Source organism: Suncus etruscus, chromosome 2 (assembly GCF_024139225.1).
Source record: "Suncus etruscus isolate mSunEtr1 chromosome 2, mSunEtr1.pri.cur, whole genome shotgun sequence".
In the NCBI taxonomy this organism is placed as follows: domain Eukaryota; kingdom Metazoa; phylum Chordata; class Mammalia; order Eulipotyphla; family Soricidae; genus Suncus; species Suncus etruscus.
Genome location: NC_064849.1, coordinates 127,895,289 through 127,915,090, shown reverse-complemented (window position 1 = coordinate 127,915,090; position 19,802 = coordinate 127,895,289). Strand labels below are relative to the sequence as shown.

General features: G+C 40.9%; 1 protein-coding gene across 2 annotated transcripts in view; it reads right to left on the bottom strand.

Annotated features, from left to right (window-relative positions):
- GTF2H2 (general transcription factor IIH subunit 2) overlaps nt 1–19,226 on the bottom strand; it is a 31,228-nt gene extending 12,002 nt beyond the window's left edge. For both annotated transcript variants that reach the window (XM_049768800.1, XM_049768801.1), the window contains exons 1-12: nt 19,146–19,226; nt 17,831–17,908; nt 16,489–16,525; nt 16,264–16,350; nt 14,103–14,153; nt 13,518–13,572; nt 12,473–12,578; nt 8,007–8,097; nt 7,133–7,220; nt 6,148–6,255; nt 3,445–3,508; nt 2,477–2,580 (exon numbers count right to left, since the gene is read on the bottom strand). In XM_049768800.1, the coding sequence (XP_049624757.1) occupies nt 2,477–2,580; nt 3,445–3,508; nt 6,148–6,255; nt 7,133–7,220; nt 8,007–8,097; nt 12,473–12,578; nt 13,518–13,572; nt 14,103–14,153; nt 16,264–16,350; nt 16,489–16,525; nt 17,831–17,908; nt 19,146–19,201 (925 nt within the window). In that variant the 5' untranslated portion in view covers nt 19,202–19,226. The remainder of the gene's footprint in view (nt 1–2,476; nt 2,581–3,444; nt 3,509–6,147; nt 6,256–7,132; nt 7,221–8,006; nt 8,098–12,472; nt 12,579–13,517; nt 13,573–14,102; nt 14,154–16,263; nt 16,351–16,488; nt 16,526–17,830; nt 17,909–19,145) is intronic.
- Between the last annotated feature and the right edge of the window lie 576 nt (nt 19,227–19,802).

Genomic DNA, 19,802 nt, shown 5'->3' with positions numbered 1-19,802 from the left:
CCCACTGTGGACGCCTTTTTCCCCTGCATAGATGGTTGAGGAATTTCCAAATAGATGCCTGGCATTACATTTTCAGCCAGTATTTGACTATCTCTTCTTTGTATATATCAGGTAAAATAATAGCCTCTATCAAATAATTTGGCTCGGAAATTCCAGCACCAAAGTTTATTTGAGAACCCCTTTTTCTGGATATAGTCAGCCCTAAAAACAAAGACAATTTTTCTCTTTGCAACTGCAGTTTCTGGTAATCAAGGGCGTAAACAGAATGCAGATCTTGACTATTGACCCTCCTTTAGAAATAGGGAAGCTCATTTTTGGGGATTTGGTTACTCCCGTAACTTAACCCCTGTAACAATAGAGTCCAGCCTAGAAAGATCAAGTTTCTAAATATTTCCTTTTTTTTTTTTTTTTTTTGGTTTTTGGGCCACACCAGGCGTTGCTCAGGGGTTACTTCTGGCTGTCTGCTCAGAAATAGCTCCTGGCAGGCACGGGGGACCATATGGGACACCGGGATTCGAACCAATCACCTTTGGTCCTGGATCGGCTGCTTGCAAGGCAAACGCCGCTGTGCTATCTCTCCGGGCCCTCTAGATATTTCCTACTTCTTCCTAATCCCGATTTTGCATTTAAAGTAAGCTTGCAAGGAGTTACCTTGAGTTGTGACCTTCTCTCTTGTAATTTAGAATTTTTAAAGTCACACTCATAGCTTAGGTTTTATTATTGTTGTATTAGGCTTTGTGATTACAATTATTCTTCACCTGTGGCTAATTTTACCCCTATAAATTCCCCTGCTCAAAAAATTAAACTTGTCACACTCCTGCCAGAAACGTATTGACCCCACATACTCTGTGTGGTTTCATTTATTTCATATTTCATATTCGGCCGCTCGTGCTCCCGCTTTCCTCTCGTGAAGTGCTATGACCCACGAGAGTTGATGAGACGCAACACATCTGCAGCACAAATGAAGTGAAATTCTACAGTTTCATTAGTTTAATTCCCCACCCCTTTTTTAACTTTGGGTCAAACCCAGCACTCAGGAGTTACTTCTGGCTCTGCTCTCAGAAATCACTCCTGGTAGGCTCAGGTGACTACATAGGATTCAGGGGATCAAACCCGAGTTGGCTACTCTCTGTGCTATTGCTCCAGTCTTTTTAATTTAATTTTATTTTATTTTGCTTTTTGGGCCACACCAGGGGTTACTCCTGGCTATGCACTCAGAAATCGCTCCTGGTTTGGGGGACCATATAGGATGCCAGGGGATGGAACCAAAGTCTATCCTAGGTTAGCCGCATGCAAGGCAAAAGCCCTACCACTTGCGCCATCGCTCTGGCCCCTCCCTGTCTCTTTTATTTTAAGAAGGTGAGAGCTGCAAAAATATTTACTGAATATTACTCATTTCTCTTAATTTTTTTCCTTTCTTTTCTTTTCACAGAATGAGAATGAGGAAATTCTTGTAGACTACTCTACAGAATTTTTTCAGGTTTTTTTTTTTTTTTGAGGCGGGAGTACTAAGAATCACACCCAGAGCCTCACACATATAAGAAAGAACTCTTACTCTCCCACTGATCTACACCATTGATTCTTCATGGGTACTCAGAGAAAGAGCACTGGGAGCAGAAGAGAGCACAGAGGGTAAGGTGATGTTCTTGCATGTGGCTGATCCCTGGCACTGAACATCATCTGCCATGTTGTCCTCAGCCCTCTCCTCGCTACCACAAAAATAAATAAAGAGATGGGCCCGGAGAGATAGCACAGCGGCGTTTGCCTTGCAAGCAGCCGATCCAGGACCAAAGGTGGTTGGTTCGAATCCTGGTGTCCCATATGGTCCCCCGTGCCTGCCAGGAGCTATTTCTGAGCAGACAGCCAGGAGTAACCCCTGAGCATCGCCAGGTGTGGCCCAAAACCCAAAAATAAATAAATAAATAAACAAACAAATAAATAAATAGTACTAAACACTCAAAGGAAACAGTAATTTAAGGATGAGAAAGAAAGTAAAGGGGTTAAGACCTTTGCCTTGCATAGCTGACCTCAGCTTGATTCCTGGTAGCTTGATTCTTGGTCTTCCCAAGCACCACCAGGAGTGATCCCTGAGCACAAAGCCAGGTTTGTCCCCCTTGCCTCGAAATAAAATAGGAGCCCAACTCCCTCTCTTAGATTAAACCCTGAAACAGACAAAACTCTGCATGTACATTTCTTTTTTGCTTGTTTTTGTTTTGGGATCAAAACCAGTAGCGCTCAAGGGTTATTCCTGTCTCTGTACACAGAAATTGATCTGGCAGGTTCAGGGACTATATGGGATCCAGGGATCGAACCCAGGTCCATCCAAGGTTGGCCATGTGCAAAGCAAACACCCTGGTACTGTGCTATCACTCCAGCCCCCAATATATACATTTCTTTTAGGAGAACTTAGGTCAAAAGTTATTCAAGACATTTATATAAGTTATATAAATGAATAATAAATGAATTGGTTTCTTACCACAGACTTTACATTCAACAGGAAGCTCGCAGTACTTTGCCCGACATTGGGGACAGAAATAGCCTCCTAAGGTAAGTCCTGGCTCAGTGTTGCTATCCAAATGCCTGTGAAGGGACAGTGCTTTAACAAAGAATTCATAAAGATGTGAATTAGAGCAATCTGACATCTAAAGTATCAGTGATTAAGAATTGTTTTCTAAAAAATAAAAATAAAAAAAGAATTGCTTTCTAAAATTTACTTTTGTTTTTTTGGGTTTTTTTTTTTTTTTTGGTCACACCCAGCAGTGCTCAGGGGTTATTCCTGGCTCTATGCTCAGAAATTGCTCCTGGCAGGCTCAGGGGACCACATGGGATGCCTGCATGTGAACCACCATTCTTCTGTATGCAAGGCAAATGCCCCACCTCCATGTTATCGCCTGGTCCCTCTAAAATTTACTTTTTTAAAACATCTATGTAAAATATAGATGTAAAGCAAACACAAGGTATAGACCGAAAGATCTAGAGTCTTTCCTTAGTCATCCAGTAACCTTTCTAAATTTTTTTCTAATTCTAGTCTTAGTTAGTTAGTTAGTTAGTTAGTTAGTTAGTTAGTTATGTATGGTTTCTGGGCCTCACCCGCCAGTGCTCAAGGATTACTCCTGGCTCTGAGCTCAGAAATCACTCCTGGCAGGTTCAGGGAACCATATGGGATGCCAGGGATAGGCTGCATACATAGCAAACACACTACCCACTGTGCTATCACTCCAGCCCCTTACTACAAGTTTTATTATTAATATGAAAGGCATGTTTATCAATTCCCATCCTAAGCCTCTTCTTACTTAGTAAATTTGAAGATTACTCTCTAAGAGTATATAGAGCTGCTCCCCATTGCCTCTACCATATTTTTGAAGCCCATCTTCTTAATCTATAAATAAAGAAATTAAAAATAAAAAAAAATGGTATCCTTGATAGTTGCAGATTTTCACTTACGCCATGCTGAAAGAAGGTTTGGCATCTTGATCAGACAGAGAAGCAATGGTGTGCTGAGGAAATCCTTCACAGAAGAAAATGAATTACCTTTATTTCTCCAAGCAAAGAGCAGAAAACTAAGACCAGGAAACTAACATGTTCTGATCTGAGAGCTGACAGGGTTGTACTAAAATTCTCTTTCCTGGGCCCGGAGAGATAGCATGGAGGTAAGGTGTTTGCCTTTCATGCAGGAGGTCATCAGTTCGAATCCCGGTGTCCCATATGGTCCCCCGTGCCTGCCAGGAGCAATTTCTGAGCATGGAGCCAGGAATAAGCCCTGAGCACTGCCGGGTGTGACCCAAAAACCACAAAAAAAAAAAAAAAAAAAAAAACAAATAAAATTCTCTTTCCTGTTTCAATATGCCTATGAGCGCATGATGTGACTTCAGGCCACAATAAAACTTAAGAGCAGAGGGAATAGGGAGATCCAAAATTTGAGCTTCTAAAGTTCCTATCAATGCTTTCTAACATGATTACTTTATTAAAGAAGAAAAAGGCCGCTTGCTCTTTAAGCGTATCTTTTCTTTTCTTTTCTTTTTTGGTTTTTGGTTTTTGGGTCACACCCGGCAGAGCTCGGGAATTACTCCTGGCTCTATACTCAGAAATGACCATATGCGATGCTGGGATTTGAACCACCATTCTTCTGCGTGCAAGGCTAATGCCCTACTTCCATGCTATCTCTCCAGCCCTAAACATGAATATCTTTCTTTCTCTCCCTTTACATGTTTTTATACAAATATTACAAATAAAACAATTTTGCTTCATAAAAAAAAAAAAAAAAAAAAAACCTGTAGAGGTGAAGATATGGTTGAAGCACATTGCATGCAGGAGGCCCTCCCAAAATTACATCAACAGAAAGCTCATTGTATAAAAAAAGTAATTTTTTTTTGTTTTGTTTTTTGTTTTTGTTTTTGGGTCACACCCGGCGGTGCTCAGGGGTTACTCCTGGTTGTCTGCTCAGAAATAGCTCCTGGCAGGCACGGGGGACCATATGGGACACGGGGATTCGAACCAACCACCTTTAGTCCTGGATCGGCTGCTTGCAAGGCAAACACCGCTGTGCTATCTCTCCGGGCCCTATTTTGTTTTGTTTTTGGGTCACATCCAGCAGTGCTCAGGGGTTACTCCTGGCTCTATGCATAGAAATCGCCCCTGGCAGGCACGAGGGACCATATGGGATGCTGGGATTTAAACCACCGTCCTTCTGCATGAAAGACAAAGCCTTACCTCCATGCTATCTCTCCAGCCCCAAAAAGTAATTATTTTAAAATATATTTTTGCTTTACTTATTTATTTTTGTTTTAGGGCCACATCCAGTAGCACTCAGGGTTTACTCCTGGCTTTGTGCTTAGAAAGTATTCATGGCAGGCTCAGGACTATTTGGGATGCCCAGAATAGAATTCAGTTGACTGCATGCAAGGCAAATGCCCTACCCACTAAACTATCACTCCAGTTCAAAAACATATTTTTGTTTTTGTTTTGTCACACCTAGTGGTGTTCCGGAGTTACTCCTGGCTCTGTACTCAGAAGTTGCTCCTGGCAGGCTCGGGGGGGCCATATGGGATGCCGGAATTCAAACCAGGGTCCATCCAGTGTTGGTCACGTGCAATGCAAAGGCAAATGCCTTACCGCTGTGCTATTGCTCCAGCCCCAAAAACATATTTTTGTTTTATTTATTTTTGTGCCAGGGGTCACATCTGGCAGTGATCAGGGCTTATTGCTGGCTCTGAATAATTTGCTTCAACAGCTTAATTTTCTCTAACTGTAAGACACTGACATCAAAACAAATTCTTTAAACAAACTGATAACTTGCAAAAATGACCAAAACAAAGTCTACTTTAAGCCAAAATACTTTTGTTGTTGTTGTTGTTGTTTTTTTTGGGGGGGGTCACATCCAGCAGTGCTTAGGGATTATTCCTGGCTCTATGCTCATAAATCACTCCTTTGCAGGCTCGGGGGACCATATGGGATGCTGGGATTAGAACCACTGTCCTTGTACATGCAAGGTAAATGCCTTACCTCCATGCTATCTCTCCAGCCCCCAAAATATGTTTTTTAAAATTTTATTTATTGAGTAATAGATTGTTTTTTGAGCCACACCCAGCAGCACTCAGGTGCATTACTCCTGGCTGTGCACTCAGAAATAACTTCTGGCAGGCTGGAGGACCATATGGGATGCTGGGATAAAATTGGGTCCCTCCTGTTCACATGCAGGGCAAATGCCCTAATGCTGTGCTATCTCTCCGGATGCTTATATCTCAATTTTAAATAACAAAATTAAGGGGGCTGGAGCAATAGTATAGTAGGTAGGGCACTTGTCTTATACATGGGTGAGTAGGTTTGATCCTGAGCAGCACATATGGTCCTCAAGTCCCACCAGGAATGATTCCAAAATACAGAGACAGGAATAAGCTCCGAGCACTGCTGGATGTAGTTCAAAAATTTAAAAAAAAAAATTAAACAAGGGGCCGGGCGGTGGCGCTGGAGCTAAGGTGCCTGCCTTGCCTGCGCACGGACCGCGGTTCGATCCCCCGGCGTCCCATATGGTCCCCCAAGAAGCCAGGAGCAACTTCTGAGCGCATAGCCAGGAGTAACCCCTGAGCGTCACAGGGTGTGGCCCAAAAACCAAAAAAAAAAAAAAAAAAAAAAAAATTAAACACTTACCCATACGAATAAGTGAGCAATCAGAACTTGAGCTTGCAGGAGGAGGACTAACATGGTGTGTTAGCAATTCTTTATAATGGCTTTCATCTAAAATAACATGGTATGTGCCTAATAAGATGAAAAGGAAGAAATCAGACAAGAATTCCAATTATTTTACAATTCTTTAAAAATTTTACCATGAGGGGCCGGGCGGTGGCGCTAAAGGTAAGGTGCCTGCCTTGCCTGCGCTAGCCTTGAACGGACCGCGGTTCGATCCCCCGGTGTCCCATATGGTCCCCCAAACCAGGAGCGACTTCTGAGCTCATAGCCAGGAGTAACCCCTGAGTGTTACGGGGTGTGGCCCAAAAACCAAAAAAAAAAAAAAAAAAAAAAAATTTTACCATGATAGATTAAGCACTTTCTAAATAAATTTTAAGCTAAATCACCATTCTTTTATATTTTACACAAATTATATCTACATTAACTTTTAGAAAAATATAATTACAATTTACTTAAAATCAATCATAAGACCTTTATAAAATATTTGATGTAGTAAAATTTCTTACATTATGAGTTATATGTAATGCCTCCTCTCTACTCTTAAGATAACTATTAAATATTCTAGGCATTTTTTGAGACATTTTCTTATAAAGTCAATGACACATTTAAGGTGACTACCCCTGTATTTTGGACTACTGAACATTAACAGATTTAAGTTTAATACCTTATACAGAGTGTTAAAGGCCTACTTTAATTAATACTTTATTACTTCTTACATATTATTAAGTAATTATAAACAATGATGAAAATTCTAGGGGTCGGAGAGATAGCATGGAGGTAAAGCATTTGCCTTGCATGCAGAAGGTCAATGGTTCAAATCCCGGCATCCCATATGGTCCCCTGAGCCTGCCAGGAGCGATTTCTGAGCACAGAGCCAGGAGTAACCCCTGAGTGCTGCTGGGTATGACCCCCCCCACCCAAAAAAAAGAAAACTCCAGATATTTACCACCAGTTTCACGAGCGAGTACAGTGCAAACCCGAACTTCTGCAGACAATCCAATAATTGACACTCTGATTTTACTTGCCTTTAGGGTCTTGGTAAAATCCAAGTAAATGGAAGGTTTTGGAAAAAGAAAAAAAAAGAATTAATATGTTTGTATGTTTTATAGGAGGCTCTAAAAACTAGTAATAGAGGCCGAAGTGATAGTGCAGCGTTTGCCTTGCAAGGGCGTTTGCCTTGCAAGTGGCCAATCCAGGACCAATGGTGGTTCGAATCCCAGCATCCCATATGGTCCCCATGTTTGCCAGAGCAATTTCTGAGCGCAGAGCCAGGAGTAACCCCTGAGTGCTGCCGGGTGTGGTCCAAAAACCAAAAACCAAAAAAAAAAAAAAAAAAAAACCACCTAGTAATAAATACAGTATATTGTTCTCTTTAAGATTATAACATTTAGGGGCCGGTGAAGTGGTGCCAGAGGTAAGGTGTCTGCCTTGCAAGTGCTAGCCAAGGAAGGACCTCGACCTCGGTTTGATCCCCCAGCATCCCATATGGTCCCCCCAAGCCAGGGGCAATTTCTGAGCGCTTAGCCAGGAGTAACCCCTGAGCATCAAACGGGTGTGGCCCAAAAAAACAAACAAACAAAAAAAAATATATATAACATTTAAAAAAAAAAGATTATAACATTAATGTGTATTATAAAGAAAAGGGGGCTAGAGGGATATTAAGTGGGTAAGACACTGCTTTTTAGGAGCCAACACAGGTTTGATGCCCAGCAACATCTGGTTCCCTGACCCCTATCAGGACTGATCCTTGACCAGAGTCAGGAGTAACCCTGAGGTGGCCAAAACAAAAAAATAAATAAAAAAGAAATGATAAGTTTTACCTTTATGAGATCATAGATATTAGATGGGTCGCAAGTTGTAAGGCTGCTAAAGATGATTAGAACTTCTCTACTTGTATGCCCAGGCATGTGTCTAAACAAGATAGATAAAACACTCTTCAATTATGTATAGCAAATTAAACTAGTGTATGTATGATTTATACAGTTAAGACTACAAAATATCTTCATTTCAACAATGCAAAGAAATAAACTTAAAGATCTTAAGGTGGGGCCAGAGAGATAGCATGGAGGTAAGGCATTTGCTTTTCATGCAGAAGGAAGGTGGTTCGGGGCCGGAGAGATGGCATGGAGGTAAGGCGTTTACCTTTCATGCAGAAGGTCATCGGTTCAAATCCCGGCATCCCATATGGTCCCCCATGCCTGCCAGGAGCAGTTTCTGAGCACAGAGCCAGGAAAAACCCCTGAGCACTGCCGGGTGTGACCCAAAAACCGCAAAAAAAAAAAAAAAAAGAAGGAAGGTGGTTCGAATCCCGGCATCCCCTATGGTCCCCTGAGCCTGCCAGGAGTGGTTTCTGAGCATAGAACCAGAAGGAACCCCTGAGTGCAGCTGGGTGTGACCCAAAAAAAAAAAAAAAAAAAAGATCTTAAGGCACAATTTTCTAAAATTCTTAAAAATTTTCATTTACTCATTAAATTATATACTCAATATGTAGTAAGTACTCCTTCATGAGCTATAGTTCAAATGATTAACAGGTTTCTGACATTATAAAGCTTACATTATAGATCTGTTTATACAAAGTCTCAAGATCACATAGACCAATGTCATACTGAACAACTTTTCTGGGGGGTATGCCAGAGATCAAACCCAGATCTCTCGCATGAACATGAAGTGATAGTACAGTTGGTAAAATGTTTGTATTGTAGGAAGCCAAACGAGATTCAATCCCCAACATCATATATGGCCCCTCAAATCCACCATAAGTGATCCCTGTGTGCAGAGTCAGGAATAAGCCCTGAGCATAGCCAGCTATGGCCCCAAAACAAAACAAAAGGGGGGTGGGGCAGAGATATAGAATGGAGGTAAGGTGTTTGCCTTGCATGCAGAAGGACAGTGGTTTGAATCCCGGCATCCCAGATGGTCCCCCAAGCCTGCCCACGGCGATTTCTGAGCGCAGAGCCAGGAGTAGCCCCTGAGCACTGCCAGGTGTGACCCAAAAAACAAAACAAACAAACAAAAAAAATAGTGCAATATGTTATTTTACAATACTACCATTTTTTCCCCTTTTTTCCTTGGCTTTTAACCATACCTGGTAGAGCTAGGGTGGGTGAAGGGTGCTCTCTCTACAGATGGTGTGAGGAACCCATATATTGCAGGAATCAAATCCACATGCAAAGCATGTGCTCAGCCCCTCAAGACATCTTTCTGATACAAATATCTTCCTTAAAGAACAAGCTTTAACCTCATGGTGAATCAGTTATAATAAAATAAACAGTAATGTTCATGTATTACCTAAGTTAGGACTTATGGGATTTTAAGATATGATGAGCTGGGCCGGAGAGATAGCATGGAGGTAGGGCATTTGCCTTGCATGCATGCAGAAGGATGGTTTGAATCCCGGCATCCCATTTGGTCCCCTGTGCCTGCCAGGGGTGATTTCTGAGCATAGAGCCAGGAATAACCCCTGAGTGCTGCCGGGTGTGACCCAAAAACAAACAAACAAACAAACAAGATATGATAAGCTATTTTCCTTCCTGCTAAACAAAGATCTCTCTGATTTTCTTGAGCAACTTTGCCAGTTTGGGGGTTTTTGTTTTGTTTTTCTAGTTTTTTGTTTTTGGGACAACCAGGCAGTGCTCAGGGCTTATTCCTGGCTCTGCATTGTGGAATTACTCCTGGCAGAGCTTAGGGACTATATGGGATGCTGGCCATGTGCATATCTATTCACTGTACTATTCACACTGCTCCAACCCCACTGCCCAGTTATTTTTAAGTACTCCTGTTGTGTCAAATAATAAACGATGGGGCTGGATGGCGATGGATGGAGAGACTCTTCTCTCTGCCACCCCAGACCACGTGGCTCTTCAACCCCATTTAGCCGGCGAGTTCCAGGCCCAGGTGAAACGCGAAATCACTCACTCACAAGCAGGCTTCAGGAAGAATCATCTTTATTTAGGCCCTAGCCACCACATGTGTGTGGCCTACTCATAACCTTTCAAGCATTCAGCCATTCTTGGCTAGCCCTGCGTCTTAACTCACTTCAGCCATCTTCAGGGCCAAAGGAAACGGCCAAAAAGGGCCCGAATTCCCTCGGTCCCATCCTTATCTACCTTTTCCAAGACCCCTCCCAGGAATGGGAGGTCTTGCAGGTAAGGTCACACCTATTATCCGGTTCCCAAGACCCCTCCCAGAAATGGGTGGGTCTCAGGTACACCACATACTCCTATTTATATCTTCACGTTAGGCTTCCGTTTCATTTTTAGATGCTGCAATCGTGTCCACCTTTGTTATTTATGTTACCTTATCATCTACTTAGAAATCTAAAATATGAAAAAAAAAAAAAAAAAAGAAATCTAAAATATGTAAAAAAAAAAAATAAGGAAAAGGAAATCTAAAATATATAAAAATATAAAAATGAGCCAGGACTAGAAAGAAAAGGCTAAAATATATTTGTCCAATTATATTACTTCCTTTGGGATCTTAATGATAATCCAGGATTGAACTTACAAAAATGTATGCTATTACTTATTCTTTTAATTTTATTTTTGGTTTTTGGACCACATCCAGTGATGCTCAGAGGTTACTCCTGGCTATGCGCTCAGAAATCGTTTCTGGCTTAGGGGACCATATGGGATGCTGGGGAATCGAACTGTGGTCATCCTAGGTTAGTGCAAAGCAAGGCAAATGTTTACCACTTCCAGCCCCTGAAGATATACTTATTCTTTTATTGTGTGTAGGGGGGCACATCTAGCTATGCTCTGAGTTTTTTTTTTTCCTTAAGTATGCTCATGTCATACTATTGGTTCTGGACTCAAGGATCACTCCTGGTGGGCTTGGGAGGTTGGGGACGGAGACCACATGGAATGCCAAGGATCAAGCCTGGGTTGGCTATGTGCAAGGCAAACATCCTACCTGCTGTTCAATCTCTCTGGTCCTACTATTATTTTAAAAGTCAGTAAGTCAAAAAATGTCAGTCTATATAGTCAAACTATATTCTATATACACTGAATTTTCAATAAACTTACTTCCCTGTCCCCCCAAGATATGCTCAGGAGGCCTGAGAGCACAAAGCACAACAACTAGGTCACTGATTCAATATAAATGTTCAAAGGTATACTACTACTTGGGCCCTGAGGTATAAGGGATTACTTCCATCCCCCCTCCCCCACCACCATCACTCCTGCAGTGCTCAGGAGCCTCCAGTGCTGATCTGGTGATGCTCAGGGGATCATGTGGTACTAGGAATTAAACTTAGTTTGAGAGCATACTAGAGACGTACATGTACTGTCTCATCTCCTAGCCCCTCAATAAAATATTCTTATAGTTTTTTGGGGTATTTTTGTTGGTTTTGATTTTAGTTTTGAGGCTTCACCTGGCAGTGCTCAGGATTTCCTCCTGGTTCTGTGCTTCAGGATCATTCCTGGCTGGCTTAGGAACCATATGGAATGCCAGGAATTGAACCTGGATCAGCCATATGTAAGGCAAGTAACCTACCTGCTATACTATGACTCTAGTCTCCACACTATCATTTTTTGTTTGTTTTTGGCCACACCCGGTGATGCTCAGGGGTTACTTCTGGCTATGCACTCTGAAATCGCTCTTGGCTTGGGGGACCATATGGGACACTGGGGATCGAACCGAGGTCTGTCCTGGGTCTGCCACATGCAAGGCAAATGCCCTACCACTGTGCTATTGCTCCAGCTCCTCCACACTATCATTTTTGTACTACAAATATAGGTAGATTTTTATGGTGGGGAAAGCAGAGAAGTGGAGAGTCTCCTCAGCAGTGCTGGGGATGGATATACCATGGAACTCAAGAATCAGAAAGTTCTAAAAACTACCCAGAGCCCTATGCACACCAGGCCCACACTCCAACTCTTTCAGTTACCTTCTGGACCCTGACAGTTTTAGCTGTGTTTTTCTAAAACCTGAAAGAATCTACAACAGCAACTAAAATATAAATTTAAAATTACTAATCAACACTAAACATTATATATGATTATATCTCTATTAATAATGGTCATTAACATTGGGTTTATAGAAATCCATATTTATAATAATCTTTTTTTTTTTTTGGTTTTTGGGTCACACCCGGCAGTACACAGGGGTTACTCCTGGCTTTACGCTCAGAAATTGCTCCTGGCAGGCTCGGGGGACCATATGGGGTGCTGGAATTCAAACCACCATCCTTCAGCGTCTAAGGCAAACGCCCTACTGCTGTGCTATCTCTCTGGCCCCAATCATTTCAACTTATTCAACAGCTTTGAAATAACAGATATAAAATACTAACTTCAGAGTTTGCATGGCCATGCTTAAGGAGTTATAAAGAGATGGTTCTCCATGGCAAGTCATATCCACAGCTTTCTTCAAAGACAGTACATGCTTCCTTGGATTTCCTAATAGAGAAATACAATCTTTTACTCTGATCAAAATTCTATTATATAATTCTGTACATCATAAAAATTCATTTTGGGGGCTAGAGCAATAGTACAGTAAATAAGGTATTTGCTTTGCACATACCTTGTTAAATTTAATTCCCAGCACTTCATATAGTCCCCTGATCCCACCAGGAGCAATCCCTTACACTGCCAGATGTGACCCCAAAATAAAAAATTAGACAAAAAAAAAATCAATTTTTCCGCGCTGAAGCAATAGCACAGTGTATAAGGTGTTTGCCTTGCACACAGTCACAGGTTCAATCCCCAGCATCCCATATGGTCCCCTGAGCCTGTCAGGAATATTTTCTGATTGCAGAGACAAGAGTAACCCCTGAGAACCAAGAACCAGCAAGGAAGCCCCACCCCCAAAATTAATTTCTTCCAAATTTAGCTCTTAGGAAGTTAAAGAACAAAGCTATCCAATTTTCAATTTGACAAAATTGCAGTATTAGAAAGTCTCAATCTTACTTAAAAAATACAATTTGGGGGTCGAAGAGATAACATGGAGGTAAGGCATTTGCCTTACAGACAGGTTGGTGGTTTGAATCCCAGCATCCCATATGGTCCCCCAAGCCAGGAGCTATTTCTGAGCCCATAGCCAGGCGAGGCTCCCTCCTGTAAATCAGATGCTCCAGTTCTTTGAGCCATCTTCCTTGCCTTTAACTGCACTTTAAAACACTATTACAAAGACTGCTAATACAAAAACAATGTATGTCCTCAACTACAACCAAGAGTGACCCCAGAGAACTGTCAAGAACAGCCCTGAGCACCACCGGCATGACCCTTTGCTTTCAAAGACAAGAGATCATCAAATAAAGCCACAAATACAAAAACAAATAAAGCCACAAATACAAACACAAAAACACAAATAAAGCCTGTAAACACAACTATGCATACCTGAGAGTTCTGTCAGCTTTTCAGCTCTTTTACTCTTTGTTATAATTATCCCAATCTCAAAATAAAAACACAAAGGATTATTAATAACTTATTCTTGGTAAGATATACATAATTAAACTAATTACAGAAAGTATAAGCAATATGTGAGAATCTCAGGGTATTTTGGCAAATAAATTTATGAGTAGACTGTACATTAAACTTTCTTTTTCTCTCTCTCTTTTTTTTTTTTGGTTTTTGGGCCACACCCGTTTGACGCTCAGGGGTTACTCCTGGCTATGCACTCAGAAATCGCCCCTGGCTTGAGGGGACCATATGGGATGCCAGGGGATCGAACCGCGTTCCTTCCTTGGCTAGCGCTTGCAAGGCAGACACCTTACCTCTAGTGCCACCTTCCCGGCCCCTGAACTTCTTTTTCTAATGAAATTTTGCTTTTAAAGTTAGCTTGCTTCTTACCAATCACAGTATAGACACTTGTACACATCTGGATCACTTAATTCATAGACTATGTATCCAATGCTTTAAAAATTATATTTGGCAGTAATATCAAGAATCTATTATTATGCATCCCATCATTTAGTTACATACCTGGCTAATAGGATTCTGATCAAAATATTCCTCTACAAAGTATTCCAACAACTGTTTAAAGAAAACAAAAAGGAAGTACTGTGTGATTTCATCATATAAAAAAGATAAAGAAACAAAACAAAGAAAAAAACACTCAGATGATTATACGGAAAGGAGAATGACAGGTGGATTGGAGCCCAGAAATCAAATGCATGGTAATTACAGTACTTAGACTTGTAGCGATGATCACAATGCAGTCTTCAACATCATTAAATTGTAATATTGTAGACCTTTTAATAAAAATGCGATTTTAATAAAAATGTTTAAAAAAAAGAAAAATCTAATGATAAAATACTCTGTAAAATGTACTGATTTGTAAATTTACAAATTTTCTATTTGTATGTTTTGAGGTTACATCTGATAGTATTCAGGGGCCTACTTTTGTCTGTGTTCAGGGGTCACTACTAACAGAAATCAGGAACAATATTGAATGCTGGGGATCAAATCTGAGTCTGCTGCATGCAAGGCAAGTAAATGTCTTACCCACTGTACTCTCACTGTCTCAAATTTCTGAGAAATGTTTAGTAGAAGGCCAGGGACATACATTAGTGGCAGAACACATGGCTAGCATGTGCAAGGTACTGGGTTTGATTTCCAATACTGCAAAAAAATTTTTAAATAGTAATAAAATATTAAATAAATGTTAAGATTTCAAACAAATAAAATATTAAATAATATAGAATTTTAAAAAGCATAAGAAACTGAGGTAGAATCTAAAAAATCAGGAACTGAAATAAAGTTATTTATCACATAAAATAGAAGCAATGTGAGTAAAATATATATAATTATATATAAACATAAAGTAAAAATATATATAAAGTATATAAAGTAAAAATAAAAAATGACAAAGAAAAAAAAAATGCAATGAATGGGCCCAGGAAATAGCACAATAAAATTTAATGTATGTTGAAGTCTCAGGTTTCAATCAATCCTTTGGCACTACAAATGATACCTGAGTACCCACTGGGCGTGACCCCTAAACACAGCCAGATGTGATCCAAAATAAATAAAATGAAAATAAAATCCAGCGAAAAGAAAACAGCAAGCTGAGCAGAATTAAGGATGGGTTTTGATGAAATTAGAATATATAGGCATTGTACATGGGGGTCAGAGAGATAGCACAGCGGTAAGGAGTATGCATTGCACGCAGTCAAGCCCAGGTAAATGGTGGTCTCGATTCCCGGCATCCCATGATGGTCCCCAGAGCCTGCCAGGAAGCAATTTCTGAGCGCAGAGTCAAGGAGTAACCCCCTGTGCACCACCGGGTGTGATTAAAAGAAAAAAAATTATATAAATATAGCATTTACAAGGTTAGAAGGTGGACTTAAGTAAATCAGGAAAAAATGAAGGACTCAGTACGAAATGCACATCGGTCCTTAAAAATGGTTCAAAGTGCTGCTATAAGCACTTTGTATGCGGAAGGCCTGTGTTCATCACTGGTTCTCCAAACAATCCTGGACAACATGATTAGAGCAGCCCCTGAGCTCACCCAGCTGTGGCTCTAATTTCTCTCCATTACCTAAAAAGCTGAAAAAGCAAGATTTGAATTTGATGGTAGGAAGGTATAAATCAGGGGTCTCAAACTCAATTTACCTGGGGGCCACAGGAGGCAAAAGTCGGGGTGATCCTTGAGTTGCAAAGTTAGTAGTAAGCCTTGAACATTGGGGGGGTGGGTGACCCAAACAACCTTAAAACAAAACAAAACAAAATTTTTTGCAGGGCACAAAATTTTGTACGTGAGGGCCATTTGCGGCTGGTGGGGCTGCGAGTTTGAGACCTCTGGATAAATTAAGGGAAGAAACAACACCACTTCCCTCAATCGAGCTTTCAATACTTTTACTAAATTACATGTTGCAAATGACTCAATTAAAAATTGGTGGGGGGGGGGGACGGAGCGATGGCACAAGCAGTAGGGCATATGCCTTGCACATGCTAACCTAGGATGAACCTCAGTTCAATCCCTTGGCATCCCATTTGTTTCCCCAAACCAGGAGTGATTTCTGAGCCAGAAGTAACCCCTGAGAGTCATCAAGTGTGGCCCAAAAAGCAAAAAAAAATTTTTTTTAGACTTCAATATTCTTTCTCCACATTTGATATTAACATTACAATGCCTTTACAATACCTTTAAAGTACATGTCAATCTATTTGGTTTTAAATCTTGGTCTTCCATTGTTCTTGATCCATCTACCACCACATAAAGATGGCGCATCTAACAGAAAAAAAAAAGCACAGTAAGTACAACAAGCATATACATTTTTTAACCAAGAAATAAAAATGATACTTAGTAGTCACATATTCTACACATCTATTAATTCTGTGTCAGTAAAGAAAAAAAGTAACAACATACCATTCCAAGTCGAACTTGTCCATGGTGCTCAAATACTCTGTTAAAATTATGCAAACATTTTAATAGAATGTCATATACCACCCCCAAAATATCAATGTTTCAACTAGCCCTCATTTTTAGTGAAATAAATTGATATCATTCTACTCTTCCCTGCTGCTAGATGTCCAATGCTATTGAGTTTTTTTCTCTTATTCAGATGAGATGTCCCTGAAACACAGGACACTCAAATGAAGCACTGACAAGACAGTACAGTGGATAGACACACTTACCACAAGTTCACACACCGACTCACATTCATGGCATAATCAATGTCAACAGTAACAGGTTGTATGTGTTTTGGGAAGAGAGGTGATGAGAGGCGACTGAGATGAAACATGATGGGGAATGCTGACACTCTAGTGTGAATGTGATGTAATGACACTTTATTGATGAGCATTAATATTAACACTACTGCAAATTACAGTATCTAAAAAATAAAATAAAAATGAAATTTTTTAAAGTTCAAGGATCAGAAAGTTAGCTTGAGGCAGGAGGCCAAGCCTGAACCCTGGAAGACACTAGAAGAATGATGCCCACGATCATGAGCTGAGGAGTCAGTAATACCCAATCACAAGTAGGTGTGGGTAGCAGCAATGTCAGTTTACAACTTATATCTTGGTTCCACCCAAAACAAAGGTCATCCTGGTTTCTTTGTATCTGTTTGTTTACAACTTGGTTTTAACCAAAACAGACTTACCATGTAAGAAGCAAACCTGGGTGGGACTGACTCAGGATAGGCATCTGTCCTTACTCTCCAGCGTGTGTGTGTGTGTGTGTGTGTGTGTGTGTGTGTGTGTGTGTGTGTGTGTGTGTGTGTGTGTGTGTGTGTGTGTGTGTGTGTGTGTGTGTAACAGACTTACCATGTAACAAGCAAAAGGATAGGCATCTGTCCTTACTCTCCAACGTGTGTGTGTGTGTGTGTGTGTGTGTGTGTAACAGACTTACCATGTAACAAGCAAACCTGGGTGGGACTGACTCAGGATAGGCATCTGTCCTTACTCTCCAGTGTGTGTGTGTGTGTGTGTGTGTGTGTGTGTGTGTGTGTGTGTGTGTGTGTGTGTGTGTGTGTGACTCAAACCCTGCAGTAGTGTCCTCTGTACTCAATAAAAACTGCAGTCATACAGGCAGCTCTCTCACTCTCTGGGCTTGATGAGACAGATTGTTACTTGGCCACACATATTTAACTCTCAGCTTTATTTGGATTATCTCCTGCAGTGAAACTTGCTCCAGACCACTTTCCCTGGGTGGAAAGACAGCTTTTGGGGCCATTACATTACAAGAGCAGGGTAAAATGTTTCCATACCTTTTTCTTTTTGCTTTGAAGAGAATGTCTTCTATTGTAGCTTTAAGTGATCCTGATTCGTCCTCTTTAAGAATCTCCCTAAAAGGGGCCAGAGAGATAGCATGGAGGTAAGGCGTTTGCCTTTCAAACAGAAAGTCATCGGTTCGAATCCTGAGCATCCAATATGGTCCCCCGTGCCTGCCAGGAGCAATTTCTGAGCATGGAGCCAGGAAGTAACCCCTGAGCACTGCCGGGTGTGACCCAAAAAAAAAAACACCAAAAAAAAAAAATCTCCCTAAAAGGAGCATGTGAGAATGATAAGGCCCTTGCCTTGTATGAGGCATGATTGTCCTGTATGAGCATTTAATGTTGGTCCTCAGAACCCACCAGGAGCAACTCCTGAGTGTTCCCATCCCCACAGAAGACTCTCCCTATAAGCAATTATTTCTTTAAAAAGATAAACAAAAAATATTATTAACCCCAGAACATCTCAAGTTTGTACTTGAATGTCAACAGCTCCATTATTCATAAAATTCAATCATTATAGGGCCAGAATAATAGTACAATGGGTAGGGAGCTTGCTTTACACATGGCCAACCTGGGTTCAAACTCTAGCAACCACATATATTTTCTCAGCCCCATCAAGAATGATTACTGAGGGGCCAGAGTGATAGTATAGGTGGTAGAGTATTTGCCTTGAATGCAGCCAACCCAGGTTCAATTCCATATGATCCCGAGACTACCAGGAATAATTCCTAAGCACAAAGCCAGGAGTAACCCCTGAGCATCAAGGTCCCAAAACAAAACAAAACAAAACAAAAACAGTGATCCCTGAGTGCAGAGCCAGGAATAAGCCCTAAGCATCAGGGAGTATGGCTCCAAAACAAAAACCAAATAAAAAATAATTTCCCATGATGATGCATAACTCGGCCATTTTTCTAAAATTCACTGAATTATATGCAGATACAGGTGAAGTCTGTCATGTGTAAAAATATATTTCAAGGGCTGGAGATAGTAGAGCAGGCAGGGTACTTGTGTCTTGCATGCAGCTGACCCAGTTCCATCAATCCCCAGCATTCCATATGTTTCCCCAAGTCAAACCAGGAGCGATCCCTAAGCACAAAGCCAGGATAAGCCCTAAGCACAGGCAGCTATGACCCCAAAATAAAACAATCTATTAAATAAAATATTCTTTGATGAAAGAGACTTTTTTTTTTAGAAATATAGAAAAGTTTATTGGAAAGTAAAAGAGAAGAAAAAGGAGTTCCCCACCTGGAGCTCCTAAGTTCAAATAAAAGACACTTTCTAAAGGAGAGGGTACACATGCCCTACTTACCATGTTCTCTCGTAGCCTCCTTCCCACCTCTTAGTTCTTTCAGGTTCTTCATCCATTTTTTTAATTGTGTATTATATCAACAACCTATAAAAATCATTAAATTGTGAATTTTTCTAAGATTTACAAATGCACACAACTAAAATTGAAAGAGATGTAAACGGGCCGGAGAGATAGCAATGGAGGTAAGGCGTTTTGCCTTTCATGCAGAAGGACTGTGGTTCGAATCCTGGCATCCCATATGGGTCCCCTGTGCCTGCCTTTCTGAGCATAAGAGCCAGGAGTAACCCCTGAGTGGGGGCCAGGTGTGACCCAAAAACCAAAACCAAAAAAAAAAAAAAAAGAGAGATGTAAACATACAAATAAAAAAAAAACAGAATGCAAGTTCATCATATATTGGATAGCTAATTTGAGTATTGTTATTAGATGAAAATACTTCACAAAATCCTCATGGAGGGGCCGGAGAGATAGCATGGAGGTAGGGCATTTGCCTTGCATGCAGAGGGACAGATGTTCGAATCCCAGCATCCCATATGGTGCCCAAGCCTGCCAGGAGCGATTTCTGAGGCATAGAGCTAGGAATAACTCCTGAGCGCTGCCAGGTGTGACACACAAAAAAACAAAAAACAAACAAAACAAAAAATCCTCATTGAATTTCTC